This window comes from Buteo buteo, chromosome 23 (assembly GCF_964188355.1).
Source record: "Buteo buteo chromosome 23, bButBut1.hap1.1, whole genome shotgun sequence".
Lineage (NCBI taxonomy): Eukaryota > Metazoa > Chordata > Aves > Accipitriformes > Accipitridae > Buteo > Buteo buteo.
Window position 1 is genome coordinate 4,098,142 of NC_134193.1, and position 20,446 is coordinate 4,118,587.

The window sequence follows — 20,446 nt, forward strand, 5'->3', positions numbered from 1 at the left end:
GATGGATCTTACAGATTTTGCTTTGAGCCTTACATGCAAGTTTGCTGGACTTTTCCAATGGATGCATACTAATATACACGTGCGTGCTTACTTGAATGGGAAACTAAACCAGGGATACGGAATGACTCCTCCTATCCTTTCAACCATGGAATATCCCCCAAAGTAAAGACCACCTCCCTAGAGCAGGATACCTCACCCTTTGTGGCTGCATCCATAAATCTGGTTTTGAGTTAGGAAGGATTCATCCAGGATTCTGTGCATCCAACTGATGCCACGCAGGTGACCAGGAGGAAACAAATGAGCACGTGTACATCTGAAACCTGCCCTGGAGTTAGTCCCTGAAGCTGAGTTGAAGCTGTGAGATCTCTTGCTCTCCCAGGCTTGCTTCTGCAAGGCAGGTGGTTTGCCTCCGCGTTTTGTCTGTGAATTGGTAACTTGGACAAAGGAGCTGTGTTCAGTCAATGATTGCGTTTGCTGAGACTTTGTTTGGTTCTGGAAAAAAGGTTTAGGCAGCAAAATGAAGCTGGCCTGGGTAATGGCTAGGACCTGGCAGCATGAGCTCAGCTGTTGGTTTACGTACTTGGCTGCGGAGCAGGTTTGTGTAGCCCCCACTGGGGACTGTATCGCATCTTCGCTGGTCTCCTTCCTCTGCTTGTGTGATTGAAGTTCAAGGGATGACTTGGTAAGCAGCCATGTGCTATGCAGAGAGAATTTGACTGTCTTAACCTTTTAAAGTGGTTCTTGTTTGAGTTTTGAGTTAATCAATCAGACTTCTTCCCCTGATATTTCTTCCCTGGTGAATGCATAAATAGATCTTTAACCCTTTCCCAAGAACCTGTTGGTAGGAATATAGCTTCTCCTGCACTTAGTTGTCTTTTAACGTGGGAGGGTTATTTGATTTGTTTTTTCTTTTAACCCATTTTATGTGCCTGTTTTTCCCTCAGGGAGGGAAGTTAGAATATCTGTGACCTGTACCTGTCTTGCAGGGAGAGGGTGGCAGAGAGGCTGGATTGTGAGGGTTAAAGGATCAATATTTCTGTAAAGACACTCGAATGTGTTAGTTACTACTGAAGTATTGTTATTTTTATTACCTAAGCCATGCTGTTCACTGGGAGAAAAAACAAACCAGAGCTTGGTATTACAGCTGTCTGTTCTCTCGGCCGTTTTCTCCTAAAGCCTTTCCTCTGTCCCTCCATGTGACGCTGCTCAGCCCTCTTGGGTGGTATCTTGACTGTGAAGTATCATTAATGAATGATCGTTAATGAATGCATTGCCTAAATTCAGCTTCTGGGAGGGCTGCCATCAGTCTTTCTGGGAAGTTTGTCTTTCTCCCAAACTTGGCTCATCTTGAAATGCCGCACACAGGTAGCAGAACAGGTTTAGATTCCTGTTACCGAACAGGACCAAAGGTGAATACATTAGTGGAAATCCTGAGAGCTTTGAAGTTTGCAATTACAGGCCAGGGTATGGAAAAGGCTAATTGTAAAGAAGGGATCTAATTTGTTTTTCTTCCATAAGTGAATGTGATTTTACAGTTGAAAGGCCCAGATGCATCTGTGTTGTCTCAAGCTCTCCTCCCATGCGATTCTCCTTGCTGTTACTTGTACTGGTGTCTTTGATACTGAACATTTCTGATATGGCAGAAAAACAAAGGTGCTTCGGGGCTCTGGCCACCGGGGATTCAGTTGCTCTGACCAGAGGGATTGATCTTGCTGTGTAATTGCTTCTTCAGGTTATTTCTATGGATATCCATTCAGTCCTTCTTTATATCTCATCCAGGTGTAACCTTACAGGTGAAGAACAACAGCAGTGCTATGTGACCTGAGGAGTGCTCATGTCTTACATTAATGTGCACTACGAATGTATACAGAATAAATGGAATATGATGATTATCCGGTGGTCCTGTCTTTTGTGTGTGGTGCAAAGAGACAACTGCACATTTCAAAGTGAGCTCTACTTTTTATTTAAAATTGAAAGCCAGGCCAACAATCACCAATTGTCCTCACATAATTCAAGCTGGACTTCTTGCAACCTTTGTTTTCCAGGTCTCCCTTCCCTGAAGGAATAATGTCTATGTCCTTCTGTATTCTACCTGGAGCAATGGTTGCTCTCTTCCACCTGACTAGTCTCACTGCAATAGACTTAAAAAATAAATGAAGAGAAACACGTATGCCGAGGCAGACACCTTTCCCTCTCTGTTGACTGGTGACCCATGGGGATATCTTTGCAGGGCAATTCCACGTGCTGCTTGTTTGAGCTGGAAGCTGAACTCACAGAAATGTTTGGATGAGGTTCTCTGGCCTGTGTGATACAGGAGCTGAGGCTCTGAAGCCACTGACTCTTTCGTGGAGTCTCTTTTCGGGGCAGAACCATCACTGACAGTTAATGGATGATAAGGGTATAGACCAGATTTCCACTGAGCCGAGCATCAGGAGGAAATCATGAAGTTGCCTTGGAAATTGATGTGCTATGAATGTAATTTGAACATAGCAGGAATATTCATGGTCTCTGGAGTACCTACCCTTTAAGATGGGCTGTTACCGCCGTGGGTAATTTAAGCTAATAGTTTGGAGTGGTGGAATTTGGGGGCTGGTGGGAATGAGGTGCTTTTGCCAATGTTGAACAAGATGTGGCTTCACTCCTCCTGGCTGTGCTCATCTGCTCTAGGCACAGGGCCTTTCCATGGGTTCTCTGCCATCGCTTTGTGCAAAGAGTTGATTCACTTGTTTTTCCAAACTCTGCAGCAACTGAGAGCTAATGGTGCGTTAACATGCACAGTTTTAATTTCTTGGCTTATAAAATTTGCCCTGAAAACTCTTCCCCAGCAGGAATCAACTTAAGAACAGCTAATAGGGCCATCTGTGCCTTCCTAAGTGAGCGTGCCTTCATGTGCGGTGTCCTTCCAACCCAAACCCATGTGTTTTTTTCCATCAGTGTTGTTCCATGACTTTCTAAAATGCTGGAGGTAAGAACTGGAAGGGAAACAGAGGAGATAACACAACTGTTGATAAACCCATGTTGTTATTTCCATTCCATCCCATCCCAGGAAAACACAATGGAACATTTTTCATTTCTCTTCTAGAAAGACTTTGATAGCCCTATCAGAAAGAAGTTGAAAATAGCTTGAAAATAGCATGGCATTTGTCACTGGTATTTGACTAGGAGTTTTCAGGATAGTCCTTAGCATTGTGGGGAAAATCTCTTGTGATGGGTGCATTTCTAAACTTCAGGTGTGTGAGTGAACACTGATGCAGGAAGGTGGGGACCATTTTGGGGTGTATAAGGAGGTGATGTAGAGCTCCAGCATCAGCTTGGGGGCTGGGACTGTGCAGGGTGACTGGAGGTCTGTTCAGAAACTGCCTGCAAGAGAAGATCGTCATGTAGTGGGTGATCCTTGCCCTGGTTTTGGAAGTTAGACGTTGGACCTAGAGCCCAACAGTGATTTCAGGAGCCATTCTCATGGTTGCGCAGGAAAAGAGGAATATTTATTTTAATGTGGATGGAAGCTGTTTGTGCACTATAAACTCTGTTTTGGACATAAAACACTAAAACCAGCTTGTGTAGCGCTGAGTAAAGGATATGTGTGCTTGTGTGCTGTTCATAAACACAGCTGCTTCGGACACACATGCCATAGTGTGGTATGCTTCCACCAACAGCTTTTCTTGGTTGGAGAACCCAAGCAGAGAGCAATTGAGCTCCAGCCAGAGTGTATATAGCTATTTTAAATTAATCACATAGAGCATGACTGTTTAAATGATCAAGGGGGAGAGCATTAGCTTGAATGGGATTTGGCACCGTGGGGAAGGATTTTAGCTGACATGGTGCTTGTGACAGCAACAGGCTTTAATGACCAGGGAAAGGTCCTGGCAGTCCCACACTCACGTTTATTAAGTTCTGTGCTACCATTTGTTGAGGTAAATAGCAATAGCTTGTGTCTGGGGCAGAGGTGCAGGAACTGGGGTGGTAAATTGTCCTGGAGTTGGGACCAGTCACTTCTCTGTTTTTTTGCCACAGGTAAAGCAAAGCCTAGGGCAGACGAGGAAATTCAGGGTGATGGCAATGTCTTTGAAAAGATTTCTGTCCCCTGATAGCTCTGGGCTCTGCAGACAGGAGAGGTCTTTGGTTCATGGGGGAGGTTGGATCCCACTTAGAGCCCGTTTCTAATCCTGCAAAACTCTCTGTCAAGAGCTACTGGCTTTTGGGAGATGCTGCCCACCTCTGCAGTGGCTGTTGGTTTAATAGGATTTGTTGGCTCATGTTCAAAGTGCTTAAGTCCTCTGGATGGCCAGGACAGCTGCTGCTCATGGCTCATCTCGTTTGCTCGTTTTGCACCACCGCGGTGTCCTGGGAAGGGTGGTGGAGTTGGCCATGGGATGCAAAGGGGATCTGTACTCGTCTGGGAGAGACAGGGTTCTGGGCTGGAGTTGTTTGTGTGTGGGCTGGGGGACTGCACCAACACAGAAAAGAAACTGGAAGCAGAGGAGGAAAAATGCCCAGAGCCTGGGCCCGAGGAGAAGTCCTGCCTTGGAGCAGCGTGGGTACGTGCTGTTGGCCGAGTCATGCTCCATGTACGGACGCAGGATCTGTGATATTTGAAACTGTAAATCCTGGATTCCCGTTAGACTAAATGCCTCAGCAAACAAGTGCTGTCTAACTTTGGGTCAAGAAGTGCCAACAGTAGAACGTGTTTGTGCGTGCTGTAGAGGGCACCTTATTCCTTTGTCTTTTGGCAAGGCTGAGTCCCCGTGGGGACCCGCAGATAACACTCGGTATATTGACGTTTTGATAACTGCTCTTTGCTTTCAGCCAGAATTTGCTTTTTATCCAATCTTAATAAGTTGATCTTTCTATCAATCCTGGTAGCAAACAAGATAATTGCTTTATTATAGTCTCAATATCCAGCAAAGGACACACACTCCCTGGTGCTCCCGAGGGAATCAAATCTGTGCAGCGTGTTGACACGGGATGAGTGCAGCGATAGCAACGCCGGGCTATCGGTGGATGATGGAGAGCACGATTTCCCCGCTGTGAAGAGCCAGGCTGCTTGGAGAGGGAATGTGAGCCAGGCCAGAGGAGGTCTTGAAAATATTTAGGTTATAGCTGAAAATGGTTTGGTCCATTTGCTAGAAAATGTTTAGGTTATAACCAAAAATATTTAGGTTATGACCAAAACAATTTTTGTTCATTTGCTAGAAAATATTTAGGTTATAACTGAAAACGTTTTGGTCTGGGTGTTTGTTGGTGGTTTGGGAAGTCTGTGTTTGTGGTTCTTTTTTTCACAGAAAAAAAAAGCAAACAAGGAATTTCCTGACTTTCTGGGCTGGTGTGAGGATCCAGTGGGTGGGTTAAAGCCTGAGGGCTTCCTCCACGGGTGGGTTAAACCTCCCCCCTGCAGAGAGGCACACCACCTGCCTTTTAACGCAGGATGGAAAGGGAATCAGTTGCTCCACAAAATAAAAAAGAATTTTTAAAAAAGGAAAAATGTGATTTCTGTCCAAAATAGTATGAAAGCAGAGGGAGGATTGAGCTGTATGACATATGGAAACGAGCTGTACCTGGAGGAGAGGATAGTGAAGGACTGTGAGGCTGATGAAGAGGTGGAGGAGCACAGACCAGAAGGCAGAACAGTGCTGGAAACCACCTACGAGAAAACAAGAGAAGAGACCTCATGGGCTCACTGAGCCCCTGGGACGAGGAGCAAAGCAGCCGGCCCCAGCTCTTTGCGCCATGCCCTGGAAAATCCTCAACACCAGTAGCCATCCCTCCTCCGTGCCAGAGGTCCCTCCGGGCGGGCGGCCGGGCAGGAGAACGGCAACAAAAGTCCGATGGGTTTCCATCCTGCGTCAAGAGCCGCGAGCACCTTTGTTTTGGGAAAAGATTTGAGCAGGTTTTGACGAACACAGATAAGGTCCCACCATGATGACGTTTGGGTCACTCCTCTCTTTGCTGTGATAAGAGCTGGCCTTTTATCGGATGGTAACACTTTGATCTTGCTGTTGAAGACGTGTGTTGCTCTATTCTCACCCAAGCGCCCCGCTAAGGACACAAACTCCTCAAAATCTTTGTGGCCCTAAATACAAAGAAACCCTTGAAGCCAGGGGGTGTGTGTGGTGGTAATGGAAAAATGAGGTCAGCAGATAAGGAGGGGGGGGTCTCACTGCTTCCCAGTATAAAACTGGGCAGTCCGGGCAGCTCAGCCTGCCTGCTGGAGTTTCTGAGAAGGTGTGCGTGGACTGGCGGACAACTCCTGCACCATGAAGTGGCTCATCCTGGCCCTGGTCTGTCTCCAGCTCTCAGAGGGGTTGGTGAGGTGAGTGTCCTGCAGCAGCCGCTGCGGCAGAACGACTGGGGAGAGGGCAGATAACAAAACCCGGCTGCAGTTGTAACCTGCACAGGCTGTGCTGCATCCCCAAGGATGCTGACCAAGTCTAACCAGGTATGACTCCAGCCTCCTGCATCTCCACAGATCATCGTGGTCCCAGTCCAGGCTGCATCCCTTGCCGGGAGGGAAGCCCCTGGGGACGTACAAGGCAGCTGAGTGGAAGGCTCCCATTGTGGCAGGGTTCAAAGGAGCCCAGAGAACAGATCATTTGAAAATGCCCAAATTTTCCGATTTCCTGATGTGTTTTGTTGTTTGTTTGTTTGTTTGTTTTTTCCTCTGTGCAGAATCAAACTGAAGAAAGTCAAGTCTATACGGGAGAAAATGAAGGAGGCCGGAGTGCTGGACGACTTCCTGAAGAAAATTAAATATGATCCAGCTAAGAAATACCACTTCAGTGAGGACTATGTCGTGTACGAGCCGATGGCCAGCCACCTGGATGTGAGTACCCCAGGTTCCCCCCTCGCTGCCTGTCCGTACACCACACTCCCCTTTCCCTCCTCCTTCCCAGCTGCCAGAGCGATCTGTTCACCCCTGAGCCTCCAGGAGTGACAGATTCCTTTCTCTCCACCCTTTTTTAAGCTTCTATTTTAGACTTTAGAAAATTCCCCCCCCCCAGCCATGAAAAGCGATGCTTTTCTGTATGTGACGAAAGATATAACAAAATAAATATTTAATATTACGTCTTTCGGGAGGAAAAGCAGGGTGAGAGTTTGGTCCGTTCCTGCCTACTTTGTTATTTGCAAGAGTGAGCCTGGCATTCCCCACCACCCTGCAAAGCACTGGGATGCCGGCGCAGGGCTGGGAGGCAAAAGCCTGGTCTATCCCTGACCCTGTGGCCAATGGAGATACCCCATCTCTTGTCTGCAGTCCTCCTACTTCGGGAATATCAGCATGGGGACCCCCCCGCAAAACTTCTTGGTGCTTTTTGACACCGGCTCCTCCAACCTGTGGGTGCCCTCCATCTACTGCCAGACGCCGGCGTGCTGTGAGTACCGCAACCGCGTTGCGCAGAGCTGCCCCAGCAGCACAGCGTAGCGGGGAAATCACGATGCCAGACCAAAAATGATCCCGGCACGCTGCTCTGGGATAGCTGTTCCCTGGTACCAGCTGGTGCATTCCTTGGGAAACACGGAGCCCTCTGCCATTATGTGCCTGGCTAATGAAGGGTGGGTGTCCCCAGACTGCAGAAATCTCCGTGGTTGTGCCTGACCTTTCGTGGCAGGGCAGAGGGAAGAGCAAAGCTACGAATTGCGGAGCCGATGTCCTGCTCCCTGGCAGAGCTCATCTGATGTAACTTGCTGATGGTGGGAGAGCGATGGGGATTTAACTGCTGATGGCTTTGCTCGCGCTGGGTGGCTGATGTGGTTGTGATCACAACAGCTGTTCCCTGGAGAGGGATGCAGGCAAAACCGGGATGCAAACCCTGCCTTCGAGATAACCACGAGGCAGAGAAACAGCCTGTTTTGCTCTTCACGACTTGCTCTGCTGGGGAAGCTGCTTTCCCAGGCGTTATCCCGGCAGAGCGACTGGCAGTGAAATCCCACTGGGGCCAGGCGAGCGTGTGCCCAGGAGCTTTGCCCTCTTCTCTCTCACGCAGCCAACCATGCAAGGTTCAATCCCAGCGAGTCCTCCACCTTCACCTCCAACGGCCAGTCCTACACCCTCTCCTACGGCAGCGGCTCGCTCACGGTGGTGCTGGGCTACGACACGCTGACGGTGAGTGCACCCCACGCCGTCCTTGTGTGCTTGGGCGCTGTGTCCCCAGCACCAGCTGGGTGTCCCGATGGAAGGACCCTGGGGGACAGCCTAAGGGCAGATCTCGTGTCTCTTGTAGCCAAGACTTGGGCAAACCAGGGCCTGAGATGGGCAGAACTGATATAAAGTGGTTATTGCCACCGTCAGTTACCCGGCTGTGTTTTTACTTTGTTTTAACCCAATTCCTGCTAATTTTCCCAGCTGCTTGGTGATGTTTTCACCAGCTGTGACCTTGCAGTGTGTTCTTTGGGCTTTCAGAGCATCAGCCATCCCATCCGACAGCTGCTCGGGTTTGCCTAAGCATGTGGGCTGACCTGGCGTCCCTTTCCCCTCCAGCTCCAGAGCATCGCGGTCTCAAACCAGGAGTTTGGGCTCAGCGAGAACGAGCCAACCGAGCCTTTCTACTATGCTGATTTTGATGGGATCATGGGAATGGGCTACCCCTCACTGGCGGTGGGAGGGACACCCACCGCGCTGCAGGGCATGCTGCAGCAGAACCAGCTCACCCAGCCCATCTTCAGCTTCTACTTCTCTCGGTAAAAATCTGCTGGGACCCTCTGCACGTCCTGTGTGCACCGGGGTCCCTCTGCTTGTCCCCATGCAGGTTCCTTGTGAATTTGTCCCTCGCTAGCCTATGCATATCGCACCCATTTACGATCTCTGCTGTTGTAACTCTGTGTTTTTGCAGCCAACCCACCTACGACTACGGGGGAGAGCTCATTCTCGGAGGAATTGACACTCAGCTCTTCTCTGGGGACATTGTGTGGGCACCGGTGACCCAGGAGCTTTACTGGCAGGTGGCGATTGATGAGTGAGTCGTGTTTTGTACCTGATGGGCATCATCCACCTGGGCAGCTCATGTAATGAGGGTGGTAGGGCTGTCCTGCAGATGAAGCTGCAGCTATTGCAGCAGGCATGGGTTTGAGCTAGGGGTTAGGCACTGCATTTTGGAGCATCCCAGACTTACAGATCCAGCCAAGACAGGTTTAGCTGCCAGTGGGTGCTTAAAGTGACGTCCTTCTCCCTGCTTTCCTCCCAGGTTTGCTATCGGGCAGTCAGCGACCGGCTGGTGCAGCCAGGGCTGCCAGGCCATCGTGGACACGGGGACGTACCTGCTGACGGTGCCCCAGCAGTACATAGGCGTCTTTGCTGAGGCTCTTGGTGCCCAGCCGACCAGCGAAGGTGTAAGTGCAGGGGATGCTTTGGAGGTGCGTGTGGAGCGGGGGGGGGGCTTGCAAGTGAGCCAGAAGCCGCGGGCTTGACCAGGTCCCACAAAACTTGTGTGGCATCTACAGAACATCATACTGCAGGCGTGTCAGAGAAGGACGAGGCGACATGGCACTGTCAGGGGTTAAAGTGTATGTTACCCCCGTATCTCTCCTCTCACAGTGGGTGCTGTTCCAGCCATAACCTCCTCTTCACCCTCTCTCCGCAGTATGCAGTTGACTGCAGTGAGACCCAGAACATGCCCACCATCACCTTCGTCATCAACGGAGCTCAGCTCCCACTCAGCCCCTCCGCCTACGTCTCGAACGTATGTATTAGCTGAGCAGCTTCATCCTGCTGAGTCCTTGAGGGCCAGGAAAGGACCTGGTGCTTCTTGACAAGTACCAATGCTCTCCCTGCCTGTGTGGGCAGATCCTACCTCCCTGCAGCCCACCTGGCAGGGTCCTGGTGCTTGTTTGAGGCTCTGACTCCCCGTTATTCCCCCCTTACAGAGCAACGGCTACTGCACTCTTGCAATTGAGGAGACCTACGTGCCTTCCCAGAATGGGCAGCCACTCTGGATCTTGGGTGATATCTTCCTGAAGGAGTATTACACCATCTTTGACATGGGTAACAACAACATTGGCTTCGCCTCATCGGTGTAGAGGAGCAGAGCAGCAAAATCCAGCCCTTCTCCTGGCCAAACACACCTTAGCCAGCAGTGCTGGAGCACTACAGGGTCCCTATGGACTTCTATGTTCCTTTACGTGTCTGCACGGTTCCCCATCCCTCCAGGATTTCTGTGTGTGTTCTCACAGTCTCCTGTTACAAATAAACACCAGCATCCCAAATAGTCTCTGACCTTCTGAGTTTGTTGAGTGACAATTGAGCGTGGACCGATGGGTTGCGTGTCTCAGACACTCTTTCTCCAGCAAGAAAGATAAGCGCCGTGATAAACTCCTAGGCACATTTCCGCAGAGTCAGCACGGGGAAGGCGGTGGGGAAGCTGTCCCTGGGCTGCTTCAAATATTTATGTTTGTTGCAAAGGGGTATGACATGCTGTCGACTCCTAATGGCTGTGGGACTGAGTCCCAGCCTTTATCTATAGTGAATTATTGAGCTTGGGGGTGGCTCTGAGCTGCAGCTCAGCTCACAGCCCGATGGGTGCAGGGACAGGAGTGACCAGCCTTTCCCCATGCTGGTGCCCGGGGTAGCTCCTGCAGACGGTGCTGCCTGGCTTCCAAGCCCTTGGGTGTGAAGATGTCCCACTGCCCAGCCCCGTCCTGTCTTGCAAGGCTTGTGTGGCTCAGCTGGGGGCTGTAGACTTTGTGTGTTGGAAAGCAGGCAGCTGCCATCCCCCAAATCCTGGCTGCTGCCTTTGGACCTGGCTGCACGCCCCTGCGGTGGGTTGACCCCGGCTGGATGCCAGGTGCCCACCAAAGCTGCTCTATCACTGCCCTCCTCAACTGGACAGGGGAAAGAAAATATAACGAAAGGCTTGTGGGTCGAGATAAGCACAGGGAGAGATCACTCGCCAGTTACTGTCATGGGCAAAGCAGACTCAACTTGGGGAAATTAATTTATTAATAATCAACTCAGAGTAGGGTAATGAGAAATAAAAACTAAATCTCAAAACACCTTTCCCCACCCCTCCCTTCTTCCCAGGCACAGATTCACTCCCAAATTCTCCACCTCCTCCCCTCCCAGTGGCACAGGGGCATGGGGAATGGGGGTTATGATCAGTTCATCACACATCTCTGCTGCTTCATCCTCTTCAGAGGGAGGATTCCTCACTCTTCCCCTGTTCCAGTGTGGGGCCCCTCCCACGGGAGACAGTTCTCCACAAACTTCTCCAAAGCGAGTCCTTCCCACTCAGTTCTTCACGAACTGCTCCAGCGTGGGTCCCTTCCCCGGGCTGCAGTCCTTCGGGCACAGACTGCTCCACCGTGGGTCCCCCGTGGGGTCACAAGTCCTGCCAGCAAACCTGCTCCAGTGTGGGCTTCCCACGGGATCACAGCCTCCTTCAGGCACCCACCTGCTCCGGCGCGGGGTCCTCCCCTGCTGCAGGTGGAGATCTGCTCCCCTGTGGACCTCCCTGGGCTGCAGGGGGACAGCCTGCCTCACCATGGTCTTCATCACCATGGGCTGCAGGGGAATCTCTGCTCCGGCACCTGGAGCATCTCCTCCCCTCCTTCTTCACCGACCTGGGGCTCTGCAGGGTTGTTCCTCTCCCATATTCTCACTCCTGTCTCCGGCTGCAGTTGTGCAGATTTTTTTTCCCCCTTCTTAAATCTGTTCTCCCAGAGGGACTACCGCCATCGCTGATGGGCTCAGCCTTGGCCAGCGGCAGGTCCGTCTCGGAGCCGGCTGGCACTGGCTCTGTCGAACATGGGGGAAGTTTCTAGCAGCTTCGCACAGAAGCCACCCCTGTAACCCCCTGCTACCAAAACCTTGCCACGCAAACCCAATCCACCGGCTTCTGTCCTCCTTATCCTCAACGAGGGACAAGCCCCGAATGAGTGTCCCGAGCCCGATTCCTGCAAGGGCTTTGCTTTGCAGGTGAGAAGCACCACGCTCCAGGCTGCGGCGCAGGGGATCAGGACACCGAAAGGTCACTGGGGTTGTTGGTCTTAAACACCAACTACAGCCCCGGGGACAGGAGTTCCCCGAGGGATTCCCCAAAAAAGCCAGTTCTGCTCTGTGCCGTCAGGCGCTGGTGCGTGTCTGCAAATGCCGTGTGAGTCCCTAACAGGGCGATACGGCTTCGTCCTCCTCCAGCCGCTGTTTGCTGCCGGGCTGCACTAAGTCACTTTAGGGAGATGCTCGCCAAGCACCTACTCAGGCACGTATAGAGTCAGCCGGTAGCAGTGGACATTGCTTTGCTTGCAGTTTGTGGTGACCTTGGCGTGACCACAGGGACACGCCGTCCTGGCTCTCGCTGCTGCTGGTACTTACAGGGCTGAGCTGATCGCTCCGACCGGCCGAGGATAAAGTCGCGGGGCCGGTCAGTCCCCACCTCTGTCCCTCTCGCTGGGCATCGGGAAACCTCATCAGAAGTGCGTGTGGGAAGCCACTAATCTTCCTCGCAGCTGGATAAGGTTTAACAAAGTCCCGTGGTTAAGTCAAAGTGGGAATATGAGGCCAGATTAGGTTAGCCATGACCTCCAAATGACCCCTAAATCCTGAAGCGGGGCTATTCAGTCAGGTAAAACAACAGCCGGAGTATCGGGAATCATGGCCTGTGGCCAAAGGGGAGAGGGAACACCTTGGCCGGGAGAAGCTCGGGTAACACTGCTCTTTCCCGGGATCCAAACTTGTTTCTTAGAAGCTCTTTATCATTGGAGCTCATTATCAGATATATTAATAGCTCTGTCATTTCACCAGAGAAAGGACACAAACTCCTCTGTGCTTTGTGTCAAAATATTGACACAGGCTGAGCGCAGTGAGACGGAGATTAGATAGGCACGGATAGCAGGGAAGGGCATTTTTCCTACGAAATGGGGAGGTTTCTGAGAGCTGAAGCTGCTCTGGCAGCAGCGGTGGCAGGAAGGGACAGGCGAAGGCTGACCATGTCCCTGCTGGTCTTTGCTCTTCCCTTTGCTCCCTGCAGGACCTGTCCAAGCAAAGGCAGATCCATCGGGATGCGATGGAGGAGGAAGGGGCGCTGGGGGGGGTTTCCTGAGCCGCCACAGCCTCAAAGCACCGGTCCAACGCCGACAGCCCGGGTGGAAGCAGCAAGGCTCTGCTGGGGTCCAGCCCCACTGGTGGCGGGGACTGGGGAGTCCGCAAGTGCCCTACGGCAAAGGACAGTGGGGCTGCTCCTGCCCGACCCCGGGGACCGGACCCCTGCCTGCTCCCTGCACCCTGGGGTGCGTGTCACCCCCCGTGGGGTCAATTCAGATCCGGAGAAAGATTTTGGTCCCAGCGAAATGGAAGCAGGACCACAGCGTGTGACGGGTGCTCGAAGCAATACAGGTTGAAGCGCATGGTGAAGGTGGAGCTGGCCCAGCGCTGCGTCCCCCCCGGCCCCCAGGCAGAGGGGGCTGAGCAGCATCGAGCTTTCGGTCCAGCTGGGGCTCCTTTGCGGAGAGCTTTGCACAGAAAACCTCCCATGGTTGTCTCCTCAGATTTTCCGTGGGAGATGAGGCCACTAGCCAGCGCAGATGAGGCTTCCAGAGGGATGGGGACAATCAGTGTTCCCTGGCAGCCCATGGCAGAGCTTCTGCAGGCAGTGAGTGCCCAGGCATCACAGTACAAGGCTGAGCAGCGTCCTCGGGGTAGCAGATGCCAGGATGGGTCCTCAGTGACCTGGCAGGGGCTGGCTGGCTGGTAGCACCTTCCCAGGGGAGGAAAGGGTCTCCTGGGACTAAAAATCCCCTGCAAATGAGTGCTGAAATACATGCTCCCCTGCATCTCTCCAGTCTGGGAATGACCAGCATCACTCAAAGCATATGGGAGACATCACCTCTAACGCACCAGATGTGTGACCTGAGCACCCTTGGTGTAACTCCGACACAGATGATAAACTGCAGCAAATGAAAGCAAATCCATCTTTTGGAGATGGTTGAGTGGTTGCAACTGGGCAGGTAAAGGCCTGTTATGTCTTTCAGGGCTGCATAGTGAGCAGTGTCTAGCCCCCATCTCACCTTCTTTGGGGGTATTAGTAGAGCTGGAGGGCAGAAGGGGCAGGATGACAAAAGGACAAATGCCTGGGAAGAGAGATGGTTTTGGGGGTACGTGCTGGTTCCCAGGAGGCTTGGAGCTGGGCTGAAAACCCACTCCTGCTGTTTCCTGCTAACTGTATTGAGGGAATTGGATGTAACACAGTCTGTAGATTTGGATGGAAGAAATACTGCTGGCCCGTGGCACTTCCTTGGCTGCCTGGATGGGTCAAAAGAGGAACACCAGCATCACAAATTTCCATTTGCTATAAAGGGTGTGTTTTGCCTTTGTTTTCTGGAAAGGTCAAGCTGGTGCTGAAGGCAAGAGGAAAATACTCTGACTTCTTGATAACAGCATTTTGTTTTTTATCAGATGTCACATATTTGGTCTCAGTATCAGAGGTACTGGCCAATCTGTTAGTGCCCGAACAACTGCATAAAGAGGCAAAATCAGGGCGGCTGCGGTGATTAAACACACCGCAAGCGTTAGTGTTGGGTGGGTGCAGCAATAGAGGAAAGGGGTGTCTGGAGCAAGGGGCTGCGCACAGCTCCTGCCTATATATACCCTGCCCTGGCCGAGGTAGCGCAGGAATGGCCATGGACTCCCTGGCACCCAGAACCATGAGGTGGCTGGTGCTAGCCCTGCTCTGCCTCCAGCTCGGGGAGGGCATGGTGAGGTGAGCCCTGGGGCCAGGATGGGTGCGAGGGTGCAGGGTCTGGCCGCGGAGCGGGGCTCGCCCTCAGCACATGGGGGTGTGTGTGTGGATGGGGCCCCCCCGGCCACTCGGTGCCATCTCCATCCCGTGCAGGATCCCCCTGAGGAAAAGCAAGTCGGTGGGGGAGTTGATGAGAGAGAAGGGGGTGCCGGAGGGTGTCCTGAAGGGCCTCAGAGGGGACCCCGGTAGGAAATACCAGTTCAGCAACGCTGTGACTTATGAAACGCTAACGAACTACCTGAACGTAAGTATTAAAGCTTTTCCTTCCTCCTCTGAGCCACCTGGCTCTGGTTTTTGGGGATGCCCTCCTTCTTTCCTGGCTGCCTGCGGGATGCTCTGCAGCGGGCGGTTATAGGGCAGATCTACTACTCCTGGCCTTGCTGCTGACTTTCTTACACTGTAGGCAAATCATTGCCCCCTTCTCTGCTTTAGCTGCCCTGGATGCACTCAAGGACTACCTTACTGCTATGACTCCTGAACAGTCTGGGTTTCTCAGCTGGCAGAGGGCAGAGAGCTGAAAACTCTCATTCAAAATACCAGGCAGAAACAGAAATCCACCAATGCTCTCGTTTACAGTCCTTCTACTTTGGCGAGATCAGCATCGGGACCCCTCCGCAAAATTTCCTGGTGATCTTTGACACCGGCTCCTCCAACCTGTGGGTGCCCTCCACCTACTGCCAGGCTCCAGCCTGCGGTGAGCATCCCTGGGGGACACAGCAGTGCTGGGGGCTGGGGGTCCCCACCTCTCAGCGCTCTCGGACATCCCTTGCACGCTGCGGGCTGGAGCTATGACGGGGAAATCAGGGAGAGCCGATGGGGTTTGGTATTTGCTCTCTGTTTGGTGACACCGACGGGGCTGGTTTTGGATGACCCCTTCCCCGTGAAGCCCTTTGCTGGGGATTTCTACCCTTGTGGGGACAGGGATGCTGAACCGAGGGCAGGATCTGACCTGGGGGCTGTGACCTTCTCTCTGTGCAGTGAATCATAACAGGTTCAACAGCAGCCAGTCGTCCACATTCTCGGACATCGGTGTGACCTACACCCTCAGATATGGGTTCGGTGACGTGTCGGTGGTGTTGGGGTACGACACCGTGACAGTAAGTGATTTCTGATGTGTTGGTGCGTTGCTGCAATCAGGGAAAGAAGTGACTGCAGTTGTGATCGGTCCAATTTGGTTAAAAATTAGAGGGTGGCTGAAAGTACCTTCTTATTTTGGATATTAGTGCCTGAATGTCCCATGTTGAGTTTATGGTGTGTCAGCATAAATTTACTCGGAGACTGGGATACAAAACCAAACTCAGTCCAAGTTCTCTGGGCTGTTTATCACTGCTTTGGGCTAAGGGATGTCTTTGGCCATAGGTGTTTGCTTTTTATGCTGATGGCTGAGCTTTGTCATTACAGGACGTAAGAAAAGTTCTGTTGTGAGACTTACACGTGGTGGAAGTGTGATTTTAAACTAATTTAATTGAGGCAAACAGTTTTTGTGGGTATTTTTATGAAATAATAAGGGTGATGGGACAAGGACTATGAGCTAGGCTGCTCCCGACTCCATCTCCCAGCTGTGATGGGAAAGAGCTCAGCACCTCTCAGTGCAGATTTACCTTCGTGACCTTCCCGGCCACCCCTGCCTCTCCCCAGAAACTCCCTGGTGGGATATTGCTGTCAAGGGGGATGTCCAAAACACTGGCATCCTCCAGCATCTTTCCTCTCCCTCTAGATCCAGAACATCATTGTCAGGAACCAGGAGTTCGGCCTGACCCTGGATGAGCCCAGCAGCCCCTTTTACTACCTGGACTTTGATGGGATTTTGGGCTTGGCTTACCCGGCCGTTGCCATCAGCGGTTACAACACGCTGATCCAGAACATGATGCAGCAGAGCCAGCTCACCGAATCCGTCTTCAGCTTCTATTTCTCACGGTGAGACCTTTGACAGCGGCTCTCTCTCTTGCATAGGCACAGCCTGGATCCACCCTTTTCTTCACTCACTCTCCATCCACATGTTCTCCCCACGCACCTGTATGCGACACCGCTTTCTACTGAGCAGCCTGCCTGATCTGGGGTTTAATTTTGTGTCTTTCCAGCAACCCGACATACAATTACGGCGGGGAAGTCATCCTTGGAGGGATTGCCCCTCAGCTGTACTCCGGGGAGATTACGTGGGCTCCTGTGGTCGAGGAAGTGTACTGGAAGATCGGTATCGAGGAGTAAGTGCTGCACCGCAGCTCGCAGTGGGTGTTGGAGGCAGGGAGCCTTTTCTGATGCCTTTTTTGCTGCTCTCTCCAGGTTCGCCATCGGGTCGTCAGCCACCGGCTGGTGCAGCCAAGGCTGTCACGGCATTGTGGACACCGGGACGTTCCTGCTGACCATCCCGGGACAGTACATGTCAGCCTTCCTGCAGGCGCTGGGTGTGGAGGAGAGTGAGGACGGGGTAGGTGGGAAGGATGCCCTGCGCACACAGGGGGCTGGTGCTGTGGGATGAGAACACATCTGGGTGGTAACGCTGAGCTATGGGGGGGCTCCCAGCATCTCTGGAGCAAAGCATCTCACCTGAAACAACACTGCAGTGGTGTATCTCCCCTTGCAGTGGTGTAAAATAAAGATAATTCTTCCGAACATGAGAACCCAAGGTGAGCACAGCCCTGCCGCAGTCAGAGCTGTGCTGACCCTTAGGGAGCATGGCCGGGATTACAGCTGGAGGAAGGATGGTGCCCAGCCCCGGGGTCCTGACCCCTCTGCCCGTTTTTGCTTCTTTTGCAGTTCGTCGTCAACTGCAACTACGTCCCGAGCATGCCCAGCCTCTCCTTTGTCATCAGCGGAACCCAGTTAGTGCTGCCTCCCTCGGTCTACGTCTTAAACGTAAGTATGATTTTACTATTCCCAGCAGGCGTTTGCCATCATAGGGCAGTTTTGCCCAGGAGAGAGTCAGAGTTTCTTTTCAAGTGCAGAGGCTTCCAGCAGCCTGAGTGCCATATTTCCCAGCACCCAATTTCACGGTGCTTTTGCATGCCTGCATGTGACTGTAAGGAGGGTCTAATCCTGCTCCCAGCCAAAGCAGCCATGAAGGCACGGGCAGCACAAATTCCCCGCGCTACTCACTGGCACTGAAATTTGCTCCTTTTCTGCTGACAGAATAACGGCGTCTGCACCGTTGCGGTCGAGAGCACATACGTGTCATCCTCCAGCGGCCAGCCGCTCTGGATCCTCGGCAACATCTTCCTTCGGCAGTATTACTCCATCTTTGACATAGCCAACAACAGAGTTGGCTTTGCCCTGTCAGCCTAGGGATGCTGAGCATCACCCGTGGGATAATTTGTCCCTGCAACACCTTATCCCCCCTTGGACCCCTGTGGTGATGAGTAGTATCCAAATCTTCTGTAGTCAATAAAGGGCTGCAAATCTAACTGCCTCGTGTCTCATCTGGCTGCGGCTGAGCAGAATCTGGCTCAGTTCTTCCTGGCAAAACAACAAAATCTGAGTTCATGCTCAAGGTTTCCAGGCACTGCATGGGCTTTCAGATGTGCATGGAGCCTTTGAATTTGCAGGAATGACAAACTTGGGCTCACCTTTTTGATTGGGACCTGGATCCCTGCTGGGGCTGGCTGGGAAACCGGGATGACCAGGAGAAATTCAGGCTGCACCGAGTGCTCAGCTGTGGCGCAGGGACCCCAGGGCTGAGCTGGTGGGGTCGCTGGAGGCTTCAGAAACCAGTTCGGAGCAGGATGTGCAGAAACAAGGAGCTGTGTGTGAACAGGTCTCAGTTCATTAGGTTTGGGGGAATTGCCCACACATATTTGCAAACAAATTAGGGATTAAAAAGTGTCATGAAAGGACACTCAGGCTGAGGAAAATGCCCTGCTTTTGTTCTCGAGGGGTAAATCTCTTCATTGCTGCAGCCTCGAAGGATGGGCGATGAAAAAGAAGGAGGTGGCATGCCTGGGACACGGATGTGACCACAGCTTGGGGTGTCTGGATCCTCCTCAAGAGGAGCTGCTGGATGCAGCATCAGACAGATCGGGCCAGAGCCGGGTGCCCGGACCGGACCCAAGAGGCTGGTCCTCAAGGTCCAGCACGAGGCAATGCACGGGAGATGCAGCGCTGAAGGGCCCATCGCCCGTTGTCTGACACCCATCTCCCAGTCAGATGACAGTCACCCCGCTGGGGCATGTGACTGCCCGTTAAATCTGCTGTTTCCAGCCAAATCTGCCATGGCGGGTCCTGCAGAATGGGGAGTTCCCAGCCACGGAGAGAGAAATGCCATCCTGCTGCCAGGGGCAGCCCAGTGGCAGGGTCACCCGTGCCCTGGGCACTCGGGGTGCAGCAGGGCTCGCTGCCTCCGGCTGGGCAGGGTCCCCAGCGCTCTGTCCCACTACCACCCCCAATCCACAGAGAATTCATCTCCCACGGAAAGCTCCACACTCCCCACATAGTTTGCCCTGGCAGCTGCCAGACCCCGAGGGTCCCGTCTGGAGGGTGCCAAGCATCCCCGTTCCTCGAGCCGGCACACGCTGCTAATGCTCCCCACCACCCTGCACGTCTCCAGGTCGCTGCTAACCCTCCGTGGCCGCCACAAGCCTCTGGCACCAGTGCAAGGAACTGCGTGATCCCTCTGCAAGGAGTGGCAAAACCCTGGTGCAAGGAGCTGCACGATCCTGGTGCAAGGAGCTGCATGACCCTGGCGCAGGGAACCGCGTGATCCCGGTGCACGGAGCTGCGCGACTCGGGTGTGAGGCGCTCCATGACCCCAGTGCAAGGGGCTCCGAAACCCCGGTGCAAGGTGCTGCACAACCCGGGTGCAAGGAGCTGCACAATGGCTGTGCAAGGGGCTGCATGACTGCAGTGCAAGGTGCTTCATGACTAAGGTGCGAGGGGCTCCACGACCCCACTGCAAGGGGCTGCACAACGCCTGTGCAAGGGGCTCTGAAACCCCAGTGCAAGGCACTGCACAACCCGGGTGAAAGGAGCTGCATGACCCGGGTGCAAGGAGCTGCACAATGGCTGTGCAAGGGGCTGCACGACCCTGGTGCAAGGGGCTGCATGACCGCAGTGCAAGGTGCTTCATGACTCAGGTGTGAGGGGCTCCATGACCCCGCTGCAAGGGGCTGCACAACCGCAGTGCAAGGCACTGCACGACCCCGGTGCAAGGCACTTCATGACTCGGGTGCGAGGGGCTCCATGACCCCGCTGCAAGGGGCTGCACAACATCTGTGCAAGGGGCTCCGAAACCCCGGTGCAAGGCGCTGCACGACCCGGGTGCAAGGAGCTGCACGAACCCGGGTGCAAGGAGCTGCACGACGGCTGCGCAAGGGGCTGCATGACCCCGATGCAAGGAGCTGCACAATGCCCGTGCAGGGCGGTGCATGACCCCGGTGCAAGGGGCTGCACAACGGCTGTGCAAGGGGCTCCGAAACCCCAGTGCAAGGCGCTGCATGACCCGGGTGCAAGGAGCTGCACGAACCCAGGTGCAAGGAGCTGCACGACGGCTGCGCAAGGGGGGGCTGCACGACCCTGATGCAAGGAGCTGCACAATGCCTGTGCAGGGTGGTGCACGACCCCAGTGCAAGGGGCTGCAGGACCCCGGTGCAAGGGACTGCACAACGGCTGTGCAAGGCGCTGCACGACCCCGGTGCCAGGCCCTGCCCTCACCCCCCGCCCCGGCACCCACCCTCTCGGCCCGCCGCGGGGGAGGAAATCACCTAACCCCCACTCGTGCCGTGGCCGAGGCGGGG

At 53.4% G+C, this 20,446-nt stretch overlaps 2 protein-coding genes across 2 annotated transcripts; both read left to right on the forward strand.

The window, feature by feature from the left end:
- Nucleotides 1-6,210: 6,210 nt before the first annotated feature.
- On the forward strand, nt 6,211-10,184 carry LOC142044090 (pepsin B-like). The gene is made up of 9 exons (XM_075056189.1): nt 6,211-6,310; nt 6,667-6,820; nt 7,250-7,367; nt 7,980-8,098; nt 8,474-8,673; nt 8,826-8,948; nt 9,177-9,321; nt 9,573-9,671; nt 9,856-10,184. Exons 1-9 carry the CDS (start codon nt 6,255-6,257, stop codon nt 10,006-10,008), a joined length of 1,167 nt encoding a protein of 388 aa, XP_074912290.1. The 5' UTR covers nt 6,211-6,254; the 3' UTR covers nt 10,009-10,184.
- Nucleotides 10,185-14,609: 4,425 nt separating this feature from the next.
- LOC142044091 (pepsin B-like) lies at nt 14,610-18,098 on the forward strand. Its single transcript, XM_075056190.1, has 9 exons — nt 14,610-14,681; nt 14,814-14,964; nt 15,297-15,414; nt 15,699-15,817; nt 16,438-16,637; nt 16,802-16,924; nt 17,004-17,148; nt 17,478-17,576; nt 17,850-18,098. Exons 1-9 carry the CDS (start codon nt 14,626-14,628, stop codon nt 18,000-18,002), a joined length of 1,164 nt encoding a protein of 387 aa, XP_074912291.1. The 5' UTR covers nt 14,610-14,625; the 3' UTR covers nt 18,003-18,098.
- The last annotated feature ends 2,348 nt before the right edge of the window (nt 18,099-20,446 follow it).

What these genes read in the sequence shown, in the direction of transcription:
- LOC142044090 (XM_075056189.1), top strand. Translation starts at nt 6,255, where the DNA reads ATGAAGTGGCTCATCCTGGCCCTGGTCTGTCTCCAGCTCTCAGAGGGG. An exon ending in CTGCCAGACGCCGGCGTGCT is followed by an intron (nt 7,368 to 7,979) that starts GTGAGTACCGCA and finishes TCTCTCACGCAG; the next exon opens with CCAACCATGCAAGGTTCAAT. An exon ending in TGGGCTACGACACGCTGACG is followed by an intron (nt 8,099 to 8,473) that starts GTGAGTGCACCC and finishes TTTCCCCTCCAG; the next exon opens with CTCCAGAGCATCGCGGTCTC.
- LOC142044091 (XM_075056190.1), top strand. Translation starts at nt 14,626, where the DNA reads ATGAGGTGGCTGGTGCTAGCCCTGCTCTGCCTCCAGCTCGGGGAGGGC. An exon ending in TTCAGCTTCTATTTCTCACG is followed by an intron (nt 16,638 to 16,801) that starts GTGAGACCTTTG and finishes GTGTCTTTCCAG; the next exon opens with CAACCCGACATACAATTACG. An exon ending in TGGAGGAGAGTGAGGACGGG is followed by an intron (nt 17,149 to 17,477) that starts GTAGGTGGGAAG and finishes CTTCTTTTGCAG; the next exon opens with TTCGTCGTCAACTGCAACTA.